Source organism: Trichoderma harzianum (assembly GCF_003025095.1).
Source record: "Trichoderma harzianum CBS 226.95 unplaced genomic scaffold M431scaffold_6, whole genome shotgun sequence".
In the NCBI taxonomy this organism is placed as follows: domain Eukaryota; kingdom Fungi; phylum Ascomycota; class Sordariomycetes; order Hypocreales; family Hypocreaceae; genus Trichoderma; species Trichoderma harzianum.
Genome location: NW_020209254.1, coordinates 1,656,192 through 1,683,079, shown reverse-complemented (window position 1 = coordinate 1,683,079; position 26,888 = coordinate 1,656,192). Strand labels below are relative to the sequence as shown.

Here is a 26,888-nt window from a genome sequence, read left to right as displayed (position 1 = left end):
CATAACCTTTCACCAAGAACCAGCGTGAATGGTTTAGTGGTAAAATTCTCCGTTGCCATCCGAGCAACGTCGGGGAGCCCTGGGTTCGATTCCCAGTTCACGCATTAAAATTTCCTTTTTGCATCCATTATCAAGATGCTATTGTTTTCTTTTTCTTCTCTTTTTTTACGCCTTTACGCCTTTACACATTGAAATGTGTGTGTATGTAATTTTTCTTCTTCTCAAGGAAGCCAGGCAGCTATTTCATCTAACACAAAGTTCGTTCGATAAGCTTCGTCAAGCCACTTTCGCAACAAAGCCTAAACGGAACCGACAACGGAGCTCTCCGTATCTGCCATTGAATCACTTCCCAATGGAGAAAAGGAAAAAAAAGATTAATGAGATAAAAATCGAAATAATACAAAGACGCTCATGCATGTTAATCGAGACCCCAAAACGCTCAGGCAAGGGCAACTCCGTCCGTTGTTGCGACCACGGGACTGTACGAATGGAACACGCCTAAAATCAAACGCAACTTAGATCCACCGAGTATATATCCGTACCACTCACAGCTCGAGTTTTCGCAATGCATTGAGGTGTGGGGGAGAGGAGGTGGCCAGAAACAGGGTGACGAGAAGCCGAATTAGGACTCTCCAGAATTATTCCGAAGGGTGTTTTAATGATCAACTAGCTGCTTTGTCGTATCGTGGCATGTGGCAACTTGGTTGAGAATAGGTAGAAGAAGAAGTCGTATTTTGCAGCTGGATTTGTTAGCCTTGGTATCTCCATTCAGGCGAGAAAACCAATTCGTATTAGCTTTACAGTTTCTCATTGAAACCTGTTTGTCATAACTAAAAGTGTTCACCTCTCAGCATATGCGCAACTGGTCATCACCTGCTCACATCTCCCACGGAAAAGGTTGCCTGGATCACTCCAAGTCTCTCGGTCCACATATGTGGCGGCGGATTGGTTTGTTCGTGCCCCCGTCACCGTGATTGGCGCGGGTCAGGATCGGACCCGTCTAAACGGCCCCGGACCGTCTTGTGTGGTTATAAGTGCGCTTAGGCATTTTCCGGGTCCAATATCGCTCCGGAATGGGGGATTGGAGAAACAGGACATGACCGTTGGGCATGAGCCACTTATTTCATACGCAGCTATACCGTATAGCTAAGCATTTAGCAGTCGGGGATGCTCGCATCAAGTACGGGAAGCTGATAAACCCCCACATCATCTTCGCATGGGTGACGAAGAGGGGACGAGAACGCTTTCTTGTAGGTGGAAATTGGTCGATGCCTTACCTTTTATAGCCGCCACTGCCATTCTAGACCCTGAAGAAGAGTGGGAGAAGAAGAGACGGCGAGTATAAATATACAAACTCACATCTTCTTTGTTGCTTCTCCCTCCCCCATCGGTATAGACATTGTGTGTTTATTTTGAAGCCCGACATCTTTTCACGTTCCTAAGCTCCTCGTTACACGCTCGCACGCATACAGCTCGCAATGTCGCCTTCCGCGGTTGATGACGTTCCCAAGGCCAGAGGGGCGGCCATCTCAGTCAAGCCTAACATTGGCGTCTTCACAAACCCCAAGCATGATCTTTGGATCAGCGAAGCCGAACCCAGCGCCGATGCCGTCAAGTCCGGAGCTGACCTGAAGCCCGGCGAGGTGACCATTGCCGTCCGTAGCACTGGTATTTGCGGGTATGTGGTATTTTTATACTTGTTCCTGTTTGGCGCCCAAGCGCAATGGAGCAGCCAGCTAATAAAGAGAATTCATCTAGATCCGATGTCCACTTCTGGCACGCCGGGTGCATTGGACCCATGATTGTAGAGGGCGACCACATCCTCGGCCACGAGTCCGCGGGCGAAGTCATTGCCGTCCACCCGACTGTCACCAGCCTGCAGGTCGGCGATCGGGTTGCCATCGAGCCCAACATCATCTGCAACGCTTGTGAGCCCTGCCTCACGGGCCGCTACAACGGCTGCGAAAAGGTCGAATTCCTGTCCACACCACCGGTACCCGGTCTGCTGCGGCGCTACGTCAACCACCCCGCCGTGTGGTGTCACAAGATTGGCAACATGTCTTGGGAGAACGGCGCACTGCTGGAGCCTCTGAGCGTAGCCCTGGCTGGCATGCAGAGAGCCAAGGTCCAGCTCGGTGATCCCGTCCTGGTCTGCGGAGCTGGGCCTATCGGTCTTGTGTCGATGCTCTGCTGCGCCGCCGCCGGTGCTTGTCCGCTGGTCATCACCGACATCTCTGAGAGCCGTCTGGCCTTTGCAAAGGAAATCTGCCCCCGTGTCATCACGCATCAGATCCAGATTGGCAAGTCGGCCGAAGAGACAGCCAAGGGCATTGTCGACTCATTCGGTGGTATCGAGCCGGCCGTGACCATGGAGTGCACTGGCGTGGAGAGCAGCATTTCTGCAGCCATATGGGCTACCAAGTTTGGAGGCAAAGTCTTTGTGATTGGCGTGGGCAAGAACGAGATCAACATTCCCTTTATGCGGGCGAGCGTGCGAGAGGTCGACATCCAGCTGCAGTACCGCTACAGCAACACATGGCCGCGAGCCATTCGCCTGATTGAGAGCGGCGTGCTCGACTTGTCAAAGTTTGTCACTCATCGCTTCACGCTGGAAGAGGCTGTCAAGGCGTTTGAGACGTCGGCAGACCCCAAGAGCGGTGCCATCAAGGTCATGATTCAGAGCCTGGACTGAGAGTTGAGCTGCCCATTGTAGATGTTGAGGCGGAGAGAAGGATCGTGCGTAAGAACTGGGGGGAACAGGGACCGGCTGAAGGGGTTTGCAAGCATTAGATACTGGGTTGGCTGACTGTTTCTCGGAGTATCGTTTTTCAGTGTTTATTTTCTTTTCCCTTTTCCCTTTTTCCTCTTCCCCTTTCTCCCCTTTACCCCCCGGTCTTACTTCTTCCAGGATGACAGGATGCAAAGAGCATAAATATGATGATGATGACCTGGTGAACGAGAATGTAGATGAGTCAAATCAAATAATCACTCAGAGTTGGTGCCTTTGGGAATATATAATTAAATAAATAAAAATATATAAAGACAACTAAATAGCCGTCTATTTGTTAATATGTCTATAATAAGATTAGTGGTGCTTTTTATAATCCAAGAACCAAGTAGAAATAGAAGGTGGTGTTGCGAGAAACAATCGTACGAACTTCTTGAAGCATGCACGCACTTAGCATTAAGAAGGAGTAGCTGGTACCTAATTTTCTCGGTCTTCTAACGCTTGATAACAAGTACAGGTACCAGGCCTATGGGCAACTGGAAAGCAGCAAGCGCTCGCCTCCGATGTGCTTTCCCGAAACGGGCCAAGCCCCCACACTTCACACCTTTCGGCTTTGCGACCTCACGAATTCTCCCGAGCTTTTTTTTCTCCCTCATACAGAGGATCCAAAATTCAAAAACCCCAAAAAAATCGTCATCAATTGCGCCCCGGCCAGCGATTCCCTGCCACCGAGACGAGCCTCCTCGAAACCCGCCGCTTCTCCCTAGAGCCGACCCGGTTTCCTCTCTCTCACTCTCTCCTCCCTCTCCGGTCCAACCGCCAGACTTTCGCTCCAGCAGCCATCATGGCCCCCTCATCGCTTGCTCGCCCCATGCTCCGCTCGCCGGCCCTGCGCCAGCTTGCCTTCCGCCGCTTCGAGAGCTCTGCCGCCAACAAGGCCACCGAAGCCGCCAAAGATGCTGCCGGCAAGGCCAAGGAGTACCAGGCAAAGGCTGCGCAGGGGCTGTCGCGCGTCGCGGGTGCCGCTGGCCCTGCCATTGCCGGAGCTGCTCGTGGCCTCACCAACGCGCTCGGCAAGGTCGGTGGACGCACCGGCAAGCTCATCAGCTTCGTTGAGAGTACGTGACGCAACCGCCATAGCCCAATCCCGCGCATTTGCTGACCCGTGTTTGCTATCGACAGAGCAAACCCCTCAGGCCGTCTACTACGGCAAGGTTGCCGTCGAGACTAGCAAGATTGTCTTCCACGCCCAGAAGATGAGCCCTCCGTAAGCGACTCCTCTTCTATACACACTCGAACAGTGACACTAACCATCCGACCCGTAGTTCCATTGCCACCTTCCAGAACTTCTACCAGTCCCTGTGGAAGTCCATCCAGAGCGGCGCCATTCTCAAGTCTCCCCAGAACCTTCTTCAGCAGGCCCGCAGCCTGACTCCTGGCCAGCTGGTTGCTGGTGGTGTCATCTTCGCCGAGTGCCTGGGTTTCTTCACTGTTGGCGAGATGATTGGCCGATTCAAGTTGATTGGCTACCGCGGAGAGACTGCTTCGCACCACTAAATGTGTCTGCGAATGCCCAACTCCTTTTGATTTTGTCAAAGGAGGTCAAAAATATCCATAGCCTAAGCCTGGCCCCACCCGGCCAAGTTTGGTTGATGCTCGAAGAATGAGAACTGTCTGTGGTAGAGGAAGAAAGAAAAAAATCTGGAGAGTGAATGAAGAAAGATGACAAGCACGCACACATCACACGCATACCATATAGGGGGAAAACATGAAAAATCGGCATGTACGGATAGACAAAGAGGAACGGAATAGAGGAAAACATGGCCGGGTGTGACAAACCCCGACTGACGAAGCGAGGGATTTCTGGTGTGACCAATTGGTTGGCAGAGAAAAAAAAAGAATAGTGAGAGAATGCGTGGCGGGCGAGACGAGGCGAGGGACGGGAGGGATTAGGAAGAGGTTTGGGCTTCGACATCTGGAGAATCCCTCTTTTGCCTCGTGTGTATACGTGTGAGCAACTTGGTTTGAACTTTTTTATCTTTTTCTTTGTTACAACCCCCTTTGTCACGCATACACCACCCACAACCATGTACATCAGAGAATTGCTTGATGCTATAAGAGCAGAAGCAGCAACTTAATCCATGACGAAATTCTTCGGATGGTCAAGAACCAATCTCCTTGTGCTCCCCCCGTGGAAACCGGCTGTCGGCCAACAGCCTTGTGTCAACTGACATGTAGCATCGGTGCAACCTCGTGGCTTGATGGGCTCGAGCCGACTGGCCAGAACTCTTCCTTGCCCGGCTTCTGCTTGTCTTGTTGAGAGAGACATTTCATCTCGGGATGTGCTGTCCGCACGAATCGCATGTTGTGAGCTGTTATAAGACCCTTATGTATGGAGTTTAGTCTTTTAGCCAACCCCTGGTCACGGCGATCCCCCCTTGCCGATATGTCACTTTCTTTGACCCCTGACGAATACATGTACATGTACTCGTACTCGTAGAGTATGGTTCATGTCTGTCAAGATTTACTGTAGCAAGCCGAAGAAACCCGCATTTTGCTGTTCTTATTGTGCATCTGTTTTCAATGAGCAAAGGACCAAGGAAAGCTCGATTCATTCATTCATCCTAAATATGAACCGAGAAACAGCAAGTTTGCTTTCAACAAAATCCCTAAATCAGTAGCATCAAAAGCCCTCACTTAGTCTCCCTTTTCCCACATTCTTCTTCTTCCATTTATTTGTCTATTTTCTTCCCGGTTTGCCTTCATCCCCATCCCCTGCTTCCTGTGGAACTAGCGGATCTGCTAGGCTACGGGTTCACATGAACCTTGCCCCATACGGGGGGGAACTGCATCTCCTAACATTTTCTCCCCTCTCCTCTATCTAAAGCTCTGGTTGATGTCCTTGATGCAAAGTCGTACAGTACATAGTAATGTTACCAATCAAAGTGCGAGTCAAGGAGAGAAAAAATGGTGTGTTTTTTTGTCCCTTTTTTCCTTGCTTCTTCGTTTCGTTTTGTTTTGCTATAAGGCATCCCCCCGAGGTAGAATGTTGTCCATCTTGGCGCCTTACAGCCTCGTTCGTTTTTACCCCCTGTCAACCAACAACACAAAAAACCAAGTCACAGCTACTCCATCCAACATCATCACTCACACTATTCCGGACAGAGAACCCGAGGAATCCAATCTACCATTCAAATAAGCAAAAGCTACATAACATTGCCCTGTAACACCAACCATCGCGTAACACCCCCATCCCCAGTTCTTCATAATGGCCCTTCCAATAAGGCCACGGATGCACTCTCAGGCGTTACGTCCATTGGTTTCATTTGGTACCTTTGTTTCCCATTCGTCTAAATCCGTACATTTTTACCATTATCCCTTCCCCTTCCCCCCCTTTCGTAAAAAACATATACCATACACTAGAGAGCCAAGGAAATGTAGAGGCCGAGCAAGTAAAGGAAAAATGCCGCGAGACCCCTTCCCTCCTCAAGACATCTAGGCAAAAAGGGGAAACGTTGTAAATGTGCAAGAGGTATCATATCAACTCTAGGCTGCTAACCCCAAAACGCTAAATTTTCGCGAAATCACTGTGCCATCAATCAGAAGAATGCTCTTAATATCGTGACATCTGGCGGCTGTCTTGGCCGAAAGATGATGCTGTCAAGGGTTTGAGCCCTTGCAAATCTCATATAGACTTTTGGTCTATACTTCTGTATGATGGTGATGAATAATTGACCCTTCATGGCGTTGATGACGGGCCATATCCGAAGTGGCAGTTCCAGCTTTGCAAGTAGCTTCTCTAGGCACTTGTCGGCGACGGTACAGGCGGCTGTGACGCTTGCAGAGGGGGTGGCAGGGGTCGTCCACCAGGTTTCCTGGCTGTCCAGATGTGTCTGCATGAGGATTAATAACGACTCTGCCGAAACATTTTGATGGGTCATGGGGGCGATAGCTTACAGAGTGCAGTAGGCGTGGTAGCGCAGAATGCAAATCTCCTTCTTGACTCTGTTGCAGAGGTCTTGAATGTCTTCTTTTGTCATGCCGAGTTTATCAATCATAGGCATCATGCTCATGGCCTCGAGGCCTAGACTGAGGGCGAGATTGAACCAGCGAGCAGTTTCCCGGGTGTGGCGCTCGGGAGACCACGGATTCACGTAGCACCGCATCGTGGTCTCAGTAAAGTCAGTGAAACCAGCGGCTTCCATATTGTCTCGGGCGACTTCACATGAGACTGTGACGTTTCGTTGGTAGCGGCGCATGGCACGCTGGAACAGATGAGCCCACTCGCGCAGAGCCGAATGCGTAGGGATATTATCATCCTCCCACTGTGGTGTCCAGTCTACCTCTATGTGCTCGATATGTCCCCCGGGCAACAAGTGCCTACACTACTCGTTAGATGTAAACAAGTCGCGGGGCATAGCAGCTACTTACTCAAAGACTTTGTGATAAATAGCAGGCCAGTTACTGTCCTTTATACTACCGTAGAGCAATCGAAGATGAATCAAGTCGCAGTCTCGAAGCAGTGGCTCCCATGAAGGCTCCTCAATGTCAAACTGCATAGTAGTCACACCGCGGGGAATGCTGTTGACAATGCGTTAGAGCCCGGGAAAAGTAAGGGTTTTTTTGGATCGCAGCTTACAGAGCTGGCTGAATCTGGTTGAGATCGACGGCCAGGACTTGGGCATCCTGGGCGAAGCTGGATATTGTGAGCACGGCAATTTAGTCAAGTTAGATTGATGCACATGTTGAGACTTACTCTTCTACTAAGTTGAATGCCCAGATGCCTGTACCGGTTCCGAGATCCATAATCCTTGGCTGCCCTTCTTTGTCCAAGGGAGCCTCGGAGATGCGATCTTCTCTTGCCACCATGAAGAATTTGTGAAAGATGTCTAGTCTATTGAGCTCCTCCTAAATGATGTTGTCAGAATCAATACGTGGGTGCTGACATGAAGTAGAAACAAAAGCAAACCTTGTCAATGGGGAAGAGGTACTTCCCGGGCTTCCAAGAACCATAAAAGCGGCCGTGCTCCCAAAATCCGGCCTGAAGAACTCGCTCTGCAGGTTGACTTGGCGACTCACTGGCCGGATCCCCAACAGTTAGTCGCAGACTTGCGTTGGGCGAAGGCGGAGCAACAATAGCTGGGGAGGGTGGAACACACCCATTTCGAGCGTTGAGCGACATGGCGACCGTGTGATGAGTCCTTTGGGAGATCACGGAGGGCTACGGGAGCGGCGATCCAGGTCCGGGAATGGAGTTGGCGAGATCCAGGCAATTGTTCCAGGGTCCAGGAAAGAGAAATGGGTAATCTACAGGGAAATGTAATAAGTCGACCAATCGAAATGTTATCCAGCTGCAACGAATCATTAGCAACAGATCATTATTTGAAAAGGGAAAGTAATTGAGAAGAAGACTTGAGACATCCCCCGATGAGCATACTAAAGCTTCAGGTCGTACCAAGAAGGAGGAAAAAAGAATTGAGCAAGGAAATGGGTGAAATCTCAGCCGTCATCTGACTGTCGGCAGGACGAAGTAGAAAATTATAAAATGATGTAGGAAAGGAGAAGCCGTGAAGACACAGAATCGGGAAAGGCTTCACACTTAAAGGGAAAATGGCAGAGTGATTCAACAAAATAAGAGAATGCAGTGAACAGTCATATGCTATGATTGGCTACCAAGGAGGAAGTCATGTCGGCTGGGCACAGCAACTCACGCCCGGGCCGGACACAAATAGCATGCACGGCGCCTTTTCACACACATGACGATAGTGAGACAGGATGGACAAATAAATCAAAGGAAAATAGAGCCGAGCCGGCGGGCGGGCGGGAGTAGGGCAACGAGATTTATAACAAAGATAGATAGCGACTTACATGAAGAAATTCCACTGGTCGAAATCCCAACGACGTGACACGGATGCCGATGTATGTATCACGAGAGTGCGCCGTGCAGATGTTGGAGGTTAGATTAAGCGATGATTCGATGTTCGTTCGTGATGTGTTTTAGGAAGCCGCTGGGCTGGACTCTGACGGGGCTCCTTGGATGAGCTCGAGTACATGTATCTCAGCTCCAATGACCTCAGCCACCTTTTGTCACCAAATCGTAATAACGAGAAGCAGCAACAAGTAAGGGGGGTAAAAGGTAGGCAGTGATGCAAGTCGAAGAGGAAATGGAAAGGTCTTTTAACGGCGTAGTAGCTCCGTTTGTAAGACACAAGCGAATGACGTTGAAGGGAGCGGAGAAGAGCGGTATCGAAAGTATCACGACTCCTAGGTTGAGGTCGGGATCTGTTGTTCGGCAAGCAGGAACAGGAGAGGGGGGAGGACGGCTAGCCCTTTAAGACTGGCGCGAAACTCGGGCCCGGAGTGGACCAGAGAGGAGGGTTTGGCCGAGTCGACGGAGGCCGAATTGAGAATCGACAGATGGTCGTTGTGAGCCGTTGGGTCAATGGCGAGTGTCGCGAGGTTCTAGGGCTCTTTGGGGTTTGGTGGATTGACGCGAGCCCGGGATGAATGGCCTGCCTCCCCTACTAGCAAGCAACGACGAAGCCAGGGCTCTAGTGAAATTTTGGCTTCGGTTTTCCCCCCCTTCAGTCGCTCTTGGGTCGACGGGCTACCAACACGGGGCAGAGAGGCGTATGGTGTAGGTATAATTGAGACAGCAACGGCGCGAGAGAAAGGACGGGAGCGATTGTGCCGAGCCCGGTGTGTCTGGCGTGGCGGGTAAAACAAGGGAGAAGGGACACAGCGAGAGAGATGGGTGAAGCAGAGAGTGAGCGACAGAAGGGGACTGAGAGAAAGAAGGAGAGAAAGAAGGAGAGAAAAAGAGGCGAAATGGCAAATGGTATCCCGAGAAGCTGGGACGGCAAGGCAAAGCAAAGGAGTGCGAATAACAACGGTCTGAATGCCTCGACAGACACAAGATGATTTGCTGGAGCGGTTTGGCGCTAGAGCAAAAGAGCTCCGAAGCCAGAGTGGAGGGAGGCTAGACGAAGACGCGGTGGGCAGGTTTTTGGTGGCCCAGGGCGGCTCTTCTTCAGTCTTCCTTGGTCTTCCCTGTCTGGTGTGGTGTCTGGGCTGGTTTGGTTTGGTTTGGCGGGGGTTGGTGATGTGGTGAAGGCGGCTGTTGAGAGGCTGGCTGGCGATTCAGGGCTCTGGTTCCAGCACTCGCTCTCGCATTCGCTCTCTCGCTCAAGCACGGGCACGAGCATGGGCATGGAGGTTGACGGGACGAAGCAAAACAGAGCAGAGCAGAAAAAAGAGCTGGGCAAGGCGAGGGCCAGCGCCAGACAGAACTGAACAGACCAGTATGAAAGTCAGGACATGGGCAGCGGTCCCAGTGTTACCAGGAAAGCAATTAGGTGGTGTGGCGCGTGGATCCAGATGCAGGCGCCGGGCCTGGCCTGGCTTACTTTCCAGTTGGTACATGCGGCGGGTGTACCGCTACGGACGGCGGTGGTGGTGCTGGTATCGGTACCTCTGGCCCTCGTCCCTCCCAAGCTGTTGAAGCCGTCCATCCCTGCACTAAGTCCGTCCCGTGCGGCCCTCCCAGTCAACTGGCCACTGCCGCAGTCCATCTCATCTTTTCTCGGGCCGCTCTAGCCACTGCCATGGCCTTGTACTTGTAGTGCTTGTCTCGGCTGTGCTCTCACATTACTCGGCCTTAATCCTCCGCAGCAGCCGGGGGAAACTCCCATGCCAGCGGGTTTTGCTCATGCCGGCAGGATGATGGGCGTATGGGATGGGATCGCGGGACTGTGGCGGCTGTCCCGGTGGTCTGCCGAAGGGCCAGGAAAGACGGGAGCATTCCGTGGCATGACATCAGCGTCAATGCAATCGACAGACGAGACACCAGACACCAGACACACATCAAGCACCGTGGCACTTCCAGCATTGAGACTGGTTAGCATGTACGAGTACTCCTAGGTAGGTAAGTGGTTAACGTTCTGGTGCTTGAGAACGTGCTAGCAATGCACCGAGCCCAGGCGGGAGGTAGTACAGACTGCAACGTACTTGTACAAAGCAGCCCAGCTCAGCAAATGCGTTGATGACCAACAGCCAACAACAGCCCCAACGCCAGGCCATCCCCCGGCCGCTGTGTTGGACGCTCGACGTCCTTGCATGGATTTGCAGCAAATGATATTGATACAGGACACACACACTCGCGCAACTCGCTCGCCACGCAGGCCGATGGATGCAGCATCGTTGTCTTGCCTTACTGTACGTGCTTGGCTTGGCTGCGTATCGCATGCTTTGCTTTTGCTTACCGTGGTCGATTTTGATAGTGATAATCGATGGATCTTACTAAGTAAGGCACACACCACGACGTGCTCACACCTAGTTTAGATACCTGACACGCATATGGACATCCATTACGGCACATTACATTACATTACATACAGCACAGGGCCTTGATCGATTGCCTCTTTCAACGCCGCTGGACGAGGCGCCAACGCTGATTCGACTAGTGGCGTCTGCATCGCCGGCTCCGTAAGTGCGCATATTCCTGCAGGTCCTGGGCCACTGCAGCTGCCCTTCACCACACCCTCACGTTTCCCTTTCATTACAACCCACCTCGAATCTGCCTTGAAATTATACGTGTCAGTCCAGTTCTTGTTTCTGGTTCTCATTCTAGTTCTAATTCTAGTTCTCGCTTGCCCAGCCATCCATCCATCATTCCGCAGCGCCGGAAGCCACTCCAATCCTCCCAGCCGCACCTCAAACTTTGCGACCGCCCCACGGCCCCGTTCCCCACGCCCAGGCCGCGGCCCACCTGCCAGCGCGTGTACCGGTACGAGCACTCGTACATCCACCAGGACCGCAGCGAGTACCCGATACCTGGACTCCCCAGTGGCTCGTATACTTTTACTGGTCGTGAAAGTGGCGCGGGTGTGCAATGTACCTACTGGACCGTACTCCGTACCGATTCGCAATCGTCCCCTGCCCAAGGCCCTGGGGATCCTTTTTCCTGTCCTCTGCCCAATCCTACGTAATCCCATGCCTGCGGCTGACCCTTATTAGTGCCCGCTGCTAGGGGGAGGGTGTATCAGATCAATGCGCTGCGCTGCTCAGTGCACTGGAGCCAGGCTTGCCAGGGGACATGCGCCAGCCCTGTCTGTCATCAATGCCTGAGGGCCTTCGCGGCAGCTTTAGACGAGCATGTTAGTGCAAGATCGCTGGCTGGCAGTCATTTGATGCTCTGCTTGTCCTTGCCCTCCCTCCACCCCTATCCATGTTTTGCACGACCTTCCGCGGTGCCGGGCGATGCCTCTTTCTGCCTGCACTCGCATTAAAACTTCATGGATCCAGGCAACAACTGACTTGGTGGTGACTCGTTGTGGCCAGACGCGCTGCTTGCTCGCTCTTGGGGGCCCACCCTGCCGAGATGCTTGCACGTCCTGATAAAAATTTCGACGCTGCCTGGAGACTGGAGTTATTCCCCGTCGACCAACAAGCAGAAATGCAACCTTGAGCCTTTGAGCCCATACCTGATTCTCTCACTGCGGCGCCGGGATCGACCAGGCGGGCATCGGCGACCCTGCTGGGTAGGGCAAATGGACGTCTTGCCCTCGGTACAGAAGCATGGAGTCGATACAACCTCTTGATCTTGGTGGTTGTTGGTTTTTTGGTACCGACATATTCCGTACATGTACGAATAGGAGTATGGAGATGAGATCTGCGAGTGGCCTGATTACTGCTACCCAGTAGTACTAGACCATTTACTGGTACTCCATCCTCCTTACTTGTAGCGCCAAAGCAAAGGCGGAGCAAGCTTGTGTCGAGGGCTGCATCGTGCGCTGAATCCGACGACTTGGTTCCAGCGGATTCAGATGCGGCTCCAGTTCAGTCCTTTCCAATCCTCTGGCTCCCGCACGTCCGTCAGCGCCTTGTCCGGGTGTATACTAAGATAAATTGCAGCGCTTCTCTAGCACCCAAAGGTTACATTTCCTCCATATCCATAATATCTAGTTCCCCTCTGTACGGAGTATCGTACTACTATACGAGTACTTGACGTACATGGACCTACGAAAACGGTGGAAGGGCTATGCTGAGGTAGTGTCGCTTATAGGATTCGCTGGTGTGACAGCACAAGACGAAACAATGCAGAAAGAAACGAGGAGCAGAAAAAGAAAAGAAAACATTATACGAAATAGAGAAATGAGACAAGATATTCAGCTTACATTGGACGCTGTAAGGTGGCCGGATTGGTCGCTAGCCCGCGTGGACGCAGTAATTTGCCCACCCTCACGATTCGGACTGGCCCCGGGGATCGGTGCGGCTTTCACGAGCATCACTGCCAGGATCCAGTTTGGCCGGGCCGGCGTGTACGAGCACGGAGAATGCCTGCAATGCCATGAGCCCCGGTACGAATGGCAAGGAGCCTTGTGCAAAATTACAATTACAGCATCGTCCGGTCCTCGTACTAGACGGATACTCCGTGCTTTTTCCTCTTATAAGACAAGCTCATCACATCAGATGCTCTTTTGCGCTGTCCCGGCGCGACCCGCCGAGGCCCCACTCGAAACGGGCAAAGCGCAGTCAAGAGTCAACCAACAGCAAAGAGTGAGCACCGAGGCAGAGAGCGAAACCGATCCTGTGGCTGGTGATGATGCATTGGCCTATATCCGTCGGCGTGCGGTTCAACCAAGCCCAACGTCTCTTCATATGCAAGGGATCTCTAGCACGAGAACTAGCACATACTCTTAGTACTTGCCTGTGATACTCAGTACTGACGAATACTGTATCTTAGCTGCATACTGGTACTCGTATGGGTTATCAAGAATACAAGTGGCTGGTTCCCAGCCCGTCCAAGAGACACTATCGTCGACGGCGACTCTGCATCTACAAGGGCCAAAGCTGCCCATGGGATTTGGGCTACTCCATGGCGCTGGTCTGATTCTATCCATGGCTGTAACCTTCCGCATCGCAAGCCTACCCACGACAGATTTGGTAGAGTAGTAGGCTTCTCATGAGGTAGCATTGCCGGAGTGCGGTGTAGGGAGCACACCGGCATCCGTGCGTTTACCTGCTTAAAAGAACCATCATTTCACACCGCAACATGTATGCCGTCACCACCTCATACGAGTGCTCCAGCAGGCTAGGGAATACCTCTACTTCTCAACCCGACTGGCGTCTGGAGATTTGTCCTACTATGGGGGTGCAAATTAGGCTGCTTGTATCAAGTATTGCTCGTACTACCCCCATTTCCTTAGGGTGGTAGATACCACCCTCTCTACCTAGCCGACATCAAAGATGTAAATGGGCTGAGCTGCACGCCTCCCTTTCTGTATCACTACAGTAGCACCAGACTGCTACCAACATTTCGAAATGAGAACATCTTGTTACTCAATGGGTGGCTTTGCGGTGTCTTATTCGTGATGCACTTGGGACTAGCCTCAAGCTCACCAACTCGCATTACCCGCTTGAGTAGCACACGCCGTAGATATTCCAATGGATCCATCAATGTCAGGATTTTAAAGACACCCATAAGTGTACCGTATTAGGCACCTGCAATTACCCTAGAGACTATGTGTTGAAGGAATAATTACGATCCATTGATGCTCCTAGTATTGTACTTGCTCAGTGAGGGCTGCTCTGGGTAGGCGGTGTCCCAGTCCATCGATACAAACTTGGTTGTACCTTCTCTCAGACTCTTTCCATCTCCTCAGACTCAACTTTTGTTCCACCTCCATCCTCAACCCAATTTTTACCAGCGGCGATGCTGCATCTACAACGCGGCCCAGAATCATGCGCCTCGGCCAGTTTCACGCCTCCGTTGAGAAAACACGCCCGAGACGTGACTGCATAAACCTCGTACCCAACGAGTACTAAATTTCCCAAGTCCTGGGTCCGCCCCGAGGATACCGCAACAACATTCGAGCCTCTGAAATATCCGCCGCCTTACATCATGGCCTCGATATCCTGGAACCAACAGCCAGCTCCACGGTAGTCATGCCCACCTGTACATGTGAATGGCTGGGTCGTTCTCCCAAGTGGTGCAGGCGGGGCTGCTCGATAGATACGATGTAACTGAGACGAGTATTGCGCGCGCCCACTACCGCAAATTTTAACCACCCTCGGGGGAGCTGCCATGCACATCCTACCCACGCTCCCAGCAACGTCTCAGCGAAGCAATGACCTACTTGGGCTTTCACCTCAGCGACAATTCAACTCTACGAGTATTCAAGACATCGTCCCCAGTGCCGTCGGGAGTCCTACTGGGGATCTTCCCCTGGCCATGAAATCGGCTAGTCGCATGACACCCCGCCCCATGGCCGTACCATGAAGTTTCCAAGTCTCGCCCACCCATGGCAGTATTAACGCCTGGTTAAAAGGCTCTTTGGGGAAAGGCGATTTGAAAAAGAGCCACTCTCGAGTCCTTGTCGCCTTTGAATATCTTTGGGTAACTCACAATGTCGTATTGCCCAAAGGAGGTGCCACAAGACACACCAAGGACGCTCCATAGGAGGGCGGAGCTAGTATCCTTTAGCCAAACGCATAAAGTCCAAGAACCAACAACACACCATCTTGACGAGGTCTTCGCCGACCGAAACACGGTCTTCCAGCTTTCATTTGTTTGTCTTCTCACCTCAGACCTGTCTCCGTAAGTTACCTGTCACTTCCTGCGTTTTCTTCGCTCCCCCTTTTCATCCTTTGCTTTTAGTGCTGAATCTCAAACAGTCATGCCACTTCCCAGCGCTTCCCCGATATTATCCTAATGTTTGCAAATTCGGGGAATTTCGCTTGCCGTCTATAATCATTGGTAGATGACACTCATTGGCACTACCTTCCAATTGGCAACGCTCTTATCCGAAACCACTGCTCTGGAGAATGCTGAACGCTGAGCGCTGAACGCCGAATTTACGGATTGGCTTCCTTACAGAAATTGCCGCTTCTCCTACTGGCTTACCCTTTAGTCGGGAGTGGTGCTAATTAAGCATCCCTGAACCCTGTCAACATTGTTTCATTCGCTGCACTAAATGCTGCAGAATCGACTTCTTACAGGGTACTTGGACTCCATACCTGTGCTCCCCCCGTGCGGCTGATTGTCGCTGTAAGAGGCAAAACGGCTCCTGGGCGAGTGAGCCTCCTTTGAGCTTCCAGATACGTAAAGCCGTCGCCAGTGAAGAAGAAAAAGATGTTCGCTACAGATTTCAAGCTCGGCCAGTATAAATCATCCGCTCATAATGTGGACAAAGGCAACCTACCGACTGCTTGGTTACTGCTCGGTAATTTGATTGCCGGGCGGGACAAGATTAGGGTGACGTCCGTTGCGACGGCGAACAAGGATACGTCTTTTGATCCCTCTTGCAGCACCAACAACTTAACACCATTACCACTGGGATGAGAGAGAGTTGCGCAAGGCTTTACGTCACGTCTGCAGCTACTTTTACTCCGCAATCTGCATTACTGCAAGTCCGCATATCATGAACTGTCAAGTGATGCCATTCAATTACTAGTCTTGGCTCACTAGCCCGCAAACCGAGCAGCCAGCCTCTGTGTAGTGCAGAAGTACGCGGATGGCAATATGGTGTTGTGGTCGGTCCGTCGAAGTTCATTCTACTGGCACGCAATCCTCGTCCAATGAACCGAGAAAATCCTACTGGTACAAAGCAAGGGCCAGATTGCATCAGGGGCTTCGGTGAGTCGGAATGCCACGTTGCCCGTACTTGCATGCGACAAAATGACTAGACTTTCAAAGCTACGTTTGTATGGCAGACTAAATACATGCTCATCAAAACGGACATAGCAAGGAGGAAGCTCCCCTAGCCTTCACCTCGGTCGTGGGCTCCTATGAGCAACCCCATCACTCTCTCTGGCATCTTAGGGGCGGTCCGGTCTACAATTCACACGCTAGTGGAACGCAGATCACATTTACTTGGACGATTCGGTGTCCCATGTCACGAGCGATACGCCCAGATTCAACCTTGCAGGCTTTGCAAGGAAGAGACGAATCCAAGTTCCACCTGGCAACTCCCCTTCATCCCCTGTCGTTCTAGACATCTGCACGGCGCGCCACTAGTCGTTAGCGCCTCTCGGTGAACCAAACTGTCGGGTCGAACGAGTAGGGGTGCGAAATTGCGGTAAATGCCACGGGAATCCTCCGCTCGTACGTTTGGAATCGTGCGCACAGAGAATCCTTTGGACAGCACAGCCACCGGACAAGTACCTCCGTGGTTTGGGAGGCATCATACAAGGTATTATCAAGCCAATTCCTCGCGAGCCCTTCTTTATGCGGTATCACTTGCGCTGCTTCGTGTCCTTGGAAGGCATTTCCCAAAAATCCAGGACAGGGTCAAGGCGAAGATGGCCTCCTAACCCCGCGCCCCATCCATGTCGAGAGGAATGGTGTGCTGCCCATCTATCCTTACCGAATGGGCTCCCACGCCGCACCGGGCCCCCGATTGTTCAGCCTTTGCAGTTAGGAATGCCGACGCTTCGTAGCCTGAAGCGGGGCCTGTCTCCTGTCTCCTGTTGCTCTCGTTGCTCTCCCACCGTAGCCAGGCATTCGGCGGCTCGGCATCGGGCCAAGCGAAGGTGTCGGCGACAAGGACGAAAGGATTCGTGACCTCGACGCCACACAAACGCGCGGAAGCGGATCCGCGGCAAGCGATCGTTTACTCGAAGCCATTTCATTCGAATGTGCCGTCATCTGCGTGGACTAGACGCTTTCCGGTAACCTCACCCCTTGTCTTGGTAAATGCCTCAACTGGCTTTGCCGCGGCCCCCCAGAAGTTCCTTGTGCTTTTTTGGTTTTAGCATGGTCAGCGGAGGTCTGGAGAGGACTCCCTTCTTCGGGGTGTGAGCCAAATATCTCAATCCGGCAGGACACAATCACGGAGCGGATCGCCCTTTACGATTAACGCCGAGACGAAGGTCTTGGTCGGCTCACTTCACCTGGGATCATAGGCTTACTATTGCTACTACCATGATGAGATAATGGCCCCGAGGCTAGGCTCTTGACGCAGGTGGGTTTACTTTTACTCTCTTTCTCTCTCTCGTTCATTTCCACGTGCATCTGTCAAACCAGCTGGCTTCCGGCAAATGTCATTCTGAAATGTATTTTCTGCTTTGAGAGTGTACATACATATCCGCAGTGCATACTGTGCGCCTGTCCCCGTCGTTGTTTTCAACGTTGAAGAGGTTCAAAGGGGGGGAAAAAGAAGAGAGAAAAAGGAACAGCCAAACCATTCTGGAAAACCTCGCCAGCCTCTTCCTGGCAACCAACTACTCCGTGACTCTGATTTTTCCTTTTATTTTTTTTTTATTGATGTTTTTTGGAGAACTTTTTTATAGCAAAGAAAAATGCAAATGACGTAAAGGAAAAGTCGTGAGCAAAAGCTAAATTAAAGCAGACATGTAGGTATAATGCCATGATGGCGCAAAGCAGCACTGGTAAGCCAATTTTCTCTTCTGTGGACTCACTACCATTCGTATTCGCCAGTTGCCTTGTTGAAGACGTACTCCTTGCCGTTGACGGTAAGGACGCCGTCCTTGAGAGTGCACTTCCTGTTCAAGGAGTTAGCACAGGTCAAATGTGTGATCTATATCTTGGTACTCAGGCATTTAGCTCGCGGGTTTGCACTTACCACTTGTTCTTGACCCTTTGGACCTTGTCGTACATGCAAAGCATGATGTGGCCGAGGCCTTCATCATCAACCTCATCATCATCTCGATCCTCATCGGGGTCATCCAGATCGGAATTGATGGCGTCCTCGTCAATGTCCTCGTCATCATCTCCGCCATCATAAGCGGCTACGCCAGCGGGAGCCTTTCCTTTGCTCCTCAGCTTCTTGGCATTTGACTTGGATTGGTTCTTGGTGGCCTCTTTCAGAGACAGCATCAGACCGCCTCCTTCCATGCTCTTGGCCTTGGCGGCGATCTGGTCGTGGAGGATACGATCAATGTCGACTCTTCCGAGTTCCTCTGGGTTGCCGTTGACTCCATTTCTCAGGAGAACGCCTTCAAAGGTCTCTTCATCGTCATCAGAATCTTCCATCATGTCATCGCCTGCACCATCAACCTGAGCGTTGCCCATCGACTGTTCCGATGGATGAGGCATCTGCTGCGGCTGCTGTGGTAGGACGGGTGCCCCTTGGCCCGGTTGTTGTCCTTGAGGCTGTTGGCCCATGCGGTCCTGTATGGCATTTATAGAGCCTGCCGCTCTCATTCCATATTGAGCTTGAAGTTGCTGGGCGGCTCTGTTGGCGGCAACGCTGTTCTTGTTTTCCATACCATTATAGTTCTGGTACAGGCCGGGCTGCTGGGCGCCCGGCTCTTGCTTGATGCCCGGCTCTGGCTTCACATAAGACTCTTGCTTGATGCCGTTTTGTGGCAAACCGCCAGGAGGGCTCGCCGTCGGCAATGACAGCGGCGTTGAAAACTGAGCTTGTGTCTGAACAGGCGTGGCTGTATTGGGAGCCGGAGCAGACGCAGCCGGTGGGGCTGGCTCTGGCTTAGGGTCCCACGGAAATCGAGCCACGTCGAGCTGAGACAGCTTTTGTTGCCATCCCTGATGAGAATGAGTCAGTAAGCTTGTTTGATTCAAGAAAGAAAGAAAAAGGGCTAATAAATGATGGGGTGAGAAAGGCAGTGAGAGGACGGCATCTACAGTGTGTGCCAATGAGTGTTGAGTATTGACTTGGGTCACACGTGATAATGAGGAACGGAGAACGGAGGAGGTGGCTATCAGTGGTCCAATCAGGCAGCGCCGCCCATCTCCTGCCTGCCTGGAGGAGTCACTGGACTTGGAGAATTTGGCATGGCCAGGGGGGGCGCCTTTGGACTTAAAAGGGCCCCAAATAGTGCTGTGTCGCCCCCCGATCCCCCGAAACCCAACCCGCCACTGCTCTCCACCCCAGATTTCTTGCTTCCCCTCTCAGGCAGTCGCGCGCAAAGCATCTCGCTGTTGCATGCAGAGGACGATGATTGATTGTTTTTTTTGGTTCTCTCGTTGGGCATGATGTCGAGAAGACACAATTTTTCGCTTGGGATCGAGCATGTATCGTAACGGTTCGGACGGGCTCCGGCGGAGAGGGCTGATGAAGAGGGATGCAAAGAGAATATGGATGACTTACCAATCGCAGCTCCTCCAGGACGGCCTCCTCAACACCGCTCTCTTCAAAGTCGACTCGCGAGCTGTTGATCACCTCTTCGATAATCGTCTGGTAGACGTTTCCCACAGCTTGGTTCGACATGATGGTAGGACCGCTCGGCCTACACCGACGTCGCTTGGTTGATGCAGCGTGCGATGTCGCAACAGAAGTGTTTCTGGAATCTCCGTTCGCAGCGTCCCAGCTTCAAAAGGCCCAGGAAAGTCGCACTGTAGCCCGATGGCACTGAATCTTCAGAGCCCGACGACCGAAAAAAGAAAGATAATACTTTTTATGCTCCTGTTTTAGCGGCACGGAGTTGATTCCCTCAGCCTTTCGTTTTTTGGGATGGCCAAAACAGCGTGCAGCCTATCGCTAGGCGGGCGTGTGTAGGCGTACACAAGTCGGTGGGTAACCGCTCTGGCGGCCAAGGCACTGGATTGGTACCCCGTTGCCGTCGCTGCAGCTGCGGCTTCGGCAGAGGATATAAAAAGGGACAGAGCCTGCTGTGCAGCACAGGCGAGGTGATCCCCAACTGAGCAATTCTTATTCGTAGTTTGAATGCGCGCTCAGGCGTTGCAGCGTAGATGGGCGGGTTGGCGTCGGTCCAGCTGCAAGGTATGCAATGGTTAGAGTTGGCAGCGCTGGGTAGATTTCCACTTCTAGAGGGCTCTGCTGCTTAGTCATGCCCGCTCAGAGCGTTGCCGGTTCCGCCCATTCAGTCACTACCAGCGGCTAGCAGGCGGCAGCGCTGAACTTTAACTCCAGGCAGCGGAAAATCACAACTGTCGGTCTCCTTCATCCTTGGGCAGGTAACGTAACCTCATCTCCGGGTTCATGTTGTTGTTGATATACCACTTCGAATAAGTAATGGATTCTTCATGTAAAAATACGGGAATACCTCAATTTTCCAACAAAATTTTCCATTGAACGTTACATAATCTACCTAAGCAATTGAAACCTCCAAAGACATCAGACCAAGTTGCAATTTTGTCTCCCAAACACCGGCCTTCCCATAGAAATTAATATCCTTCTAAACTATTATGCAGCAGCTACCTGTTACATGAAGTTTTATACTAAATTTGCTGTCTCTTTTTTTTTTTTGTTCTTTTCGTTTTTTTCGTTGTTGTCTCAGACATTCCAATCATAACTCGTGTTCAGATCCGACCCATTTCCCGTTTGTTGACCCGTGGAGAAGCACTTTCGTACCACGTGCTCTAAGAATCGCAGACGGCAATCCCCAACGCCATTTCGAAAGCAAAAGCTTCGTTAAAACATGATGTATACCGGTGTGAGGGTGTGTATACCTGCCTACCCTGAGGTTCGTTGAGCGGCAGCGCCGAGGAGTCACCATCTATCGAATGGTCATGTGCTTGACCACGTCGGCCTTTCCAGAAGCGCCTGAGCCAGCAGCACCCGCAGCAGCACCGGCCTTCTTCTCAAAGATCTTCCAGAACTTCAAGCTTTCGTCGGCAGCGGCGGTAGCCAGCATCTGGCCATCGGGGCTGAGACAGCTGTGAAGGACACGGCTCTCATGAGCAGGGATCTCGACGTTGCGGACCAGGGTAGGGTAGCTCCAGACACTCAGAGAGTTGTCCGGGAAGCCGCTCGAGCTCACAATCTCGCGGTAGTGGGGGCTCCATCGCAGGGAGGTGACTTGAGAGCCGGTATCGATGCTGTTGACGCGCGCTCCCGTGGTTGAGTTCCAAAAGTGAATGTGGCGATCATAGGAACCACCGCCGGTGGCGAGCAAGTTTGCGTTCCAGGGGCACCATGCGAGCGCCTTGACAGCTGCCTTGTGGTTGGTCTTGGTGAACTTGGGCACTGACAGAGAGCGAGCATCCCAGATGGAGACCAGGTTGTCGTTGCCGCCAGTGGCAAGCTGCGCACCATCCGATCGCCATTCGAGTCCGCAGACCTCGGAAGTGTGTGAAACCAGCTCCGCGACCTTGTGCTCGGCAATTCGGACATCGTGGTTGAAAACGAGACCACTTCGGGCGCCGGTGGAGAGCAGGTGCTTGTTCCAGCCCATGACACTAACACGAGTATCATGTCCAAACATGCTTCGGATCTTTTGGCTTTCGGCCACGTCCCAGATTTGAACCTCGCCAGTGCCGAGGCCAACGCCGACATAGGCCCCGTCTTCAGACCACTTGACACTGCTGATATATGTATCGGGGGTGGTCTCTAGGAGGCAGCTGACGCTACCTTCATCCGCGGACCAGACATAGACGCTGCGCTCCAGACCGATGGCGACTTGGTTACCAGAGCTCCAGTCCAACAAGTTGAGATAATAGTCATCAATCAGACCAGGAGCGTCCAAAACACGCTCGGGAGCGGTAGCAATACGTCGGCGAGTCTGGGCGGAGCTAGAACCAGTGATTTTCAACGGCCTGTTGTACTGCTGGCGTAGATCAATTGGCTTTGACGATTCGGGCGCAGCAGGCTTGAACTCGAGAATACGCGTCTTCAGACTCACACCACAGGCATTGGCGAGTGAATCTTGATAGGCGACGGTGTTTGGAGAGGGGCGAGAGTAGCTTTCGTCCGCGTCATCATCGAGGATGCTCAAACCTTCCAGGGCAGAAACTGGGTCTTCTTCCGGGACTTCGGGTGCTGCCGGTCTCTCTGAGACGCTTGGTGGGGATCGCTTTCTCTTCTTCCTCTCGGGACCACTAATCTTGCTTGAGCCTGTGTTGGCGATTGCGGAGCTGGCAGCCCGGTTGGGAATGAAGCGATCACCGCCATGGTTGGTTGTCGTCTTGGATGCCTTCTGTCGAATTGAACCCTTCTTTGATTTGGAGGGGCTCAGGGCAAGGCCAGTGCCAGTAAGTGCGTAGTCAGAGACCCCGAGTGCAAGAGTTTTGCGGGGTGAGTGGACCACACGAGCGATGTTGAACTTGGGCGAATTCTGATGAGGTTCTGATTGCTCACGCTGAGAGCCAGTAGAAGATGATGAGGTTCGTCCATAATGAGCCATCAGATTTCCGCTATAGGTGTGTTTGGGGGCTCCTTTGGCATCTTTGCCAGAGTAGTCCTCAGGAGCGAAAGGTGAGGAGTTTAGGTTGATAGAGTTGCGAGGTGAAGGCGTCAGAGGTACTCTTCCGCCGACCTTGAGTGAGGGCACAAGCCCTTTCTGATTGTTCACAGGAGTTGATACTGCTGCAGTAGCCATGATGTTTGATATTCGATATCAAGTGTAGTCAAATGTACGTGAGGTTTGGGTGAGGAGCGGTGCAGAAGACGGTGAACAAGGATGGCGTATTTTATTTACTTTTAACTATAGGTCCTTAGCCTCGTTGGCCAGGCAACGGGCGGCCACAACCCCTGCACCAGGTAACCGCCACGGCGGTAGCCGCATTGGGAAAGGCGCGACGCGGCTAGCGGGCGGAAAAAATTCAACGGTACGTACCCAGTCGGTGTGGGATTGACAGCCTTTGTCTCGCTGCTCCGCAAATTTGCGACCCTCATCTCACATGCGCCGTCCAGACGCAACATCGTCGAATCCACTGTTGGCGTGTGCGTTATCGCATCACTCGTTATCCGCTGTCCTTCCTTTGCATCTGCACCGGTCGTTCATCGATTTGCGTCGGTTCGAGGTCACGCCTGACATGGTTTTGTGGCTGTGAAGAAACATCATGGCGCAACCATCGACCCCCGGCCCAGCATCTTCTTCTGTTAGCATCTTTGGCCAAACCCAAACCCTGGCACCCCATGCTGGTGGGACGCAGTCCGGTATGGCCAGCCAAACTTCATCAGACGGCATGAGTGCCATTGAGACGCCAGCCTCGGCTTCCTCCTCCAACAATACCTACATCATGCCAAACTCTCCTCTCAAGGCCCGCCCCCTGGTTGATGGGTACCGTCCCAAAGTCACACGCACGCTGGGACAGAGGCCTGCGTGCCTCGTCAATGCGTCTGTGACCTATTGCGGGAACAACCAGATCTATGCTTTCGGTGGCTTTGACCAGTACACTGACGAAGTATACAATCATGTCTTGCGACTGGACTTGGCAAGCCATCAATGGAGTTTGGTGGACAACTATGGGGATATTCCCGGAGTGCGCATGGGTAAGTATAATTCAATAGACCTCTTCGGTGTTGCATCACCAACTTGACAAACACTAACCGGCACTTCCATATAGGTCACACAGCGACTCTGTACAAAGGCGACAAACTTCTTGTATTCGGCGGCGAGAACGAGCATCGAACCTACCTATCCGATCTTATTATATTCGACTTGAAAACAGCACATTGGACGCAGCCTATGGTATCGGGACCGATACCCAAAGGCAGGGCAAGACATGCCGCGGTGCTGCACGAAGATAAACTGTTCATTATTGGTGGCATCACTGGTCAGAACAACTATGTGTTGGACGACATTTGCTATCTCGACCTCAAGACGTTTACTTGGTCCAAGGCGTGGCGCTTCGTTGGCCGTTTTGACCACTCTGCCTACATCTGGGGTGATCGCGTCTGGGTTTTTGGTGGCCTAAGTGAAGACATGGACAAGATTAGCGACTTGTGGTGGCTTGACCTCAAGGGAAGCCCGGAATTTGACTCTCGACCTCATTTTGGCGTCTTGGATCGCCATTCCGCTGCTCACAGAACCAGCAGCTCTCCAAGGCCGCCTTATACCATGGCGTCCAACCCGGTTGTTGGCGCCTCTGGCTATGCCGCGAATTCCAGGACGGCCCAAGTAAACCCTCCATCATTTCAAGTAAAGTCATACGCACCAATGGCCCCCGGAACCATCTCCGCCCTCAAATTTGTTTCTGGTCCGACTGTTCCATCCCAGGGATCGGGCATCCATTTCCACACCTATTCCTCCGGAACGCTGCTCGATTTTGTGACTCCTGCGGCGACCATTACTCACAGAGAATGCTCCTTGTCTGCCCTGGACCTTAGTACTCTGAGGTGGCAGAAGCTCGCTGATGGTCGCGAAATCTTTAAAACGGGATATAGATGGCACTACTGTACGATGAACGAAGATGGCACCAAGGCGTGGCTCCTGGGTTGTCCGGTCGATCCGGCTGCCACTGATCTGGGGCCAAATGGCTATGAAGAATATCTCAGGTAAGATAAAAATAACCAGCCTCTGCTCATTCCATCTTTTGTACTGACATGAAGATTGTAGCGACATCATGGAAGTAGACCTTCGACGATATGGCTTCCTGGGCAACAACCTTGCACCAGAAAGCTTGGCCCAATCCAGACCGTCCTTTGCGACCAGGCTTTCCGACCAACCTTCCAAGGGTCTTGGCGCGGATCTGGCGAAACTGTTCAATCAACCACCCGAGTCCGGAAGTGGCACAGATTTCATCATCACAGCTCTTGCCGATGATGCTGGCAGCGATGAAACGCTCAGCTCAGGGCTGATTCGAGCTGATGATGCAAACAGAGACGAGGGCTGGCTGTCTGCCGATGTTCCAACGTCTATGCCCATTCATGTGCACAAGCTTATCCTGCAAGCGCGCTGGCCGCACTTTGCGCGCTTGTACAACGCTCAGATGGCAGAGTTCCACACGAAGAAGATGCACATCCCGGAGCCATACTCGGTTGTCAAGGCGTTCCTCTTGTACCTTTACACAGACAACATTCACGGTACCACAGAGACAGACAGTGACGCCACGACGGATCTCTCCGACGTGGCCGGCCTCTTGGTCATGTCCAACATCTACAACATCCCACACCTCCGCCTACTGTGCGTAAACCGCCTGGCCAAGGAACTCGACGTCGAGCACGCCTGCGTCATATGGTACTGCTCGGGACTCGCCAGCGAGGAATGGCTTCGCAAGAGAGCGGCACAGTTCTGCATGACGCACTGGGGCCGCATCGTCCGTACCCAGGGTTTCTTGCGACTCCCCCGCAACGCCCTGGTCGAGCTATCGCAGGAGATCGACATGGAAGGCCGAGTGGTTGCTGGCGACGACCTTGAGTGGGGGAGCGTATCGGGCCGGTACAGTGACGGCTCTGGTCATGGCAACCGGAAAGAGAGCATCAGCAGCACGCAGATGCAGATCGTCGAATCCGAAGTCGATGACGACGACGAAGACGTGGAGATATCATAAAGCGATTAGTGCACACAGTATTCCAGATGATATCTGTCGCGCAGCGCGCGTATGTCGGTTTGGTTTACCCTTGTTCCGGGCCATGATCACCCATAAGCATCCGAGAAGGAGTTCGGAGGGATTTCTTATGAGACGGCGCGGGTGAGCTTTTGCTTGGTTCCGCATTTAGAGATTATGCATGAGGATGTAAAGGCTGTTTTTCTCTCTGTCTCCTGTTGTATGTACATGCGGTTTTCCTTTTTCTTTTTCCTTTCCTTTCAAAGCATTTCAGGGAGTTGGTTGCTTGACTTGTCTTGTCTTGACGGTATGCTTGTGATGAAGTTCATGAGGCGTACTAGGTAGCCAGCTATTCGATCGATGTTCATAGACCAATGAATGATATATACTTGCTTTCCAATTTCATTATTCCTTCCCCGTCTTGTCATTGCTCTAATTATCCGTGACACGCCAAGGATCATCATAAGCGCTCCATCCCACGCGGCTCAAATCAGCCCAAACTTACTTGCATGGAAGCGAAAGTGCCCTGTACATGAAACAAAGGAACCTTTGCTTTGCCCATCCCCCTCAAAGCGGCAAGGATGCGCCCTCGTTCGGAACAGGGACATCATCCAACCTTATCTCAAACACCAACATGTAGCACACAAGGATATCCCCTTGGCAAAAGGCACGAGACAGCACCAGCATGTAGGCAAGAAAAGCTGAACATTGAACTCTATGTACCAGACCTTTTTCTCCTCTCACACTTTTCAAAGCAAACCACGAAAAAGAGCAGAAGAAATAGCTTCCTTTTTCCCCATTGAATTCTCTCTATGACCGTTCCTGTTTAAAAAGACGAAAACGAGCAAGTAACAAAACGTAACTTTTTATGTATCTCCCATTCCCTTTTGTGTTTTTTGTTCCACCACCCAAGAATTTTCTCCAAAGTCCCTTCCCAAAAAAACCCACAACAAATTGCCATCCCCACTTTTCCATGGCAGGGTAATGAGTGAGGAGAGAGCAGTG

General features: G+C 52.1%; 9 protein-coding genes and 1 non-coding gene across 10 annotated transcripts; 7 read left to right on the top strand and 3 right to left on the bottom strand.

Moving 5' to 3' along the window:
- The first annotated feature begins 22 nt into the window (after positions 1-22).
- On the top strand, positions 23-104 carry M431DRAFT_t101. Its single transcript has one exon. It is a non-coding gene; the product is annotated as a tRNA-Gly (tRNA).
- Positions 105-1,478: 1,374 nt separating this feature from the next.
- M431DRAFT_495252 (hypothetical protein) lies at positions 1,479-2,692 on the top strand (the record flags this gene model as incomplete). Its single annotated transcript, XM_024917338.1, has 2 exons — positions 1,479-1,678; positions 1,759-2,692. 2 exons carry the CDS (start codon positions 1,479-1,481, stop codon positions 2,690-2,692), a joined length of 1,134 nt encoding a protein of 377 aa, XP_024774696.1.
- Positions 2,693-3,166: 474 nt separating this feature from the next.
- Positions 3,167-4,496, top strand: M431DRAFT_508438 (hypothetical protein). Its single transcript, XM_024919110.1, has 3 exons — positions 3,167-3,846; positions 3,911-3,995; positions 4,054-4,496. The coding sequence occupies exons 1-3, from the start codon at positions 3,573-3,575 to the stop codon at positions 4,283-4,285; spliced, it is 591 nt and encodes a 196-aa protein (XP_024774695.1). The 5' UTR covers positions 3,167-3,572; the 3' UTR covers positions 4,286-4,496.
- Positions 4,497-6,681: 2,185 nt separating this feature from the next.
- Positions 6,682-7,910, bottom strand: M431DRAFT_85012 (hypothetical protein; the record flags this gene model as incomplete). Its single annotated transcript, XM_024923506.1, has 4 exons — positions 6,682-7,108; positions 7,368-7,424; positions 7,485-7,636; positions 7,698-7,910. 4 exons carry the CDS (start codon positions 7,908-7,910, stop codon positions 6,682-6,684), a joined length of 849 nt encoding a protein of 282 aa, XP_024774694.1.
- A 2,032-nt stretch (positions 7,911-9,942) lies between these two features.
- M431DRAFT_435816 (hypothetical protein) lies at positions 9,943-10,404 on the top strand. The gene has a single exon (XM_024915142.1). The coding sequence runs from the start codon at positions 10,046-10,048 to the stop codon at positions 10,322-10,324; it is 279 nt and encodes a 92-aa protein (XP_024774693.1). The 5' UTR covers positions 9,943-10,045; the 3' UTR covers positions 10,325-10,404.
- Positions 10,405-10,447: 43 nt separating this feature from the next.
- Positions 10,448-11,715, top strand: M431DRAFT_531080 (hypothetical protein; the record flags this gene model as incomplete). Its single annotated transcript, XM_024920813.1, has 5 exons — positions 10,448-10,624; positions 10,649-10,652; positions 10,781-10,942; positions 11,125-11,212; positions 11,235-11,715. The coding sequence occupies 5 exons, from the start codon at positions 10,448-10,450 to the stop codon at positions 11,713-11,715; spliced, it is 912 nt and encodes a 303-aa protein (XP_024774692.1).
- Positions 11,716-12,739: 1,024 nt separating this feature from the next.
- Positions 12,740-13,429, top strand: M431DRAFT_495249 (hypothetical protein; the record flags this gene model as incomplete). Its single annotated transcript, XM_024917337.1, has 1 exon — positions 12,740-13,429. The coding sequence occupies one exon, from the start codon at positions 12,740-12,742 to the stop codon at positions 13,427-13,429; it is 690 nt and encodes a 229-aa protein (XP_024774691.1).
- Positions 13,430-17,944: 4,515 nt separating this feature from the next.
- M431DRAFT_435758 (hypothetical protein) lies at positions 17,945-19,232 on the bottom strand. Its single transcript, XM_024915141.1, has 2 exons — positions 18,313-19,232; positions 17,945-18,232 (listed from the first exon to the last, which is right to left on the bottom strand). Exons 1-2 carry the CDS (start codon positions 18,954-18,956, stop codon positions 18,148-18,150), a joined length of 729 nt encoding a protein of 242 aa, XP_024774690.1. The 5' UTR covers positions 18,957-19,232; the 3' UTR covers positions 17,945-18,147.
- A 1,645-nt stretch (positions 19,233-20,877) lies between these two features.
- Positions 20,878-23,056, bottom strand: M431DRAFT_508430 (hypothetical protein). Its single transcript, XM_024919109.1, has one exon. It carries the CDS (start codon positions 22,988-22,990, stop codon positions 21,170-21,172), a length of 1,821 nt encoding a protein of 606 aa, XP_024774689.1. The 5' UTR covers positions 22,991-23,056; the 3' UTR covers positions 20,878-21,169.
- A 235-nt stretch (positions 23,057-23,291) lies between these two features.
- M431DRAFT_116212 (hypothetical protein) lies at positions 23,292-26,302 on the top strand. The gene is made up of 3 exons (XM_024911954.1): positions 23,292-23,886; positions 23,961-24,891; positions 24,953-26,302. Exons 1-3 carry the CDS (start codon positions 23,454-23,456, stop codon positions 25,884-25,886), a joined length of 2,298 nt encoding a protein of 765 aa, XP_024774688.1. The 5' UTR covers positions 23,292-23,453; the 3' UTR covers positions 25,887-26,302.
- The last annotated feature ends 586 nt before the right edge of the window (positions 26,303-26,888 follow it).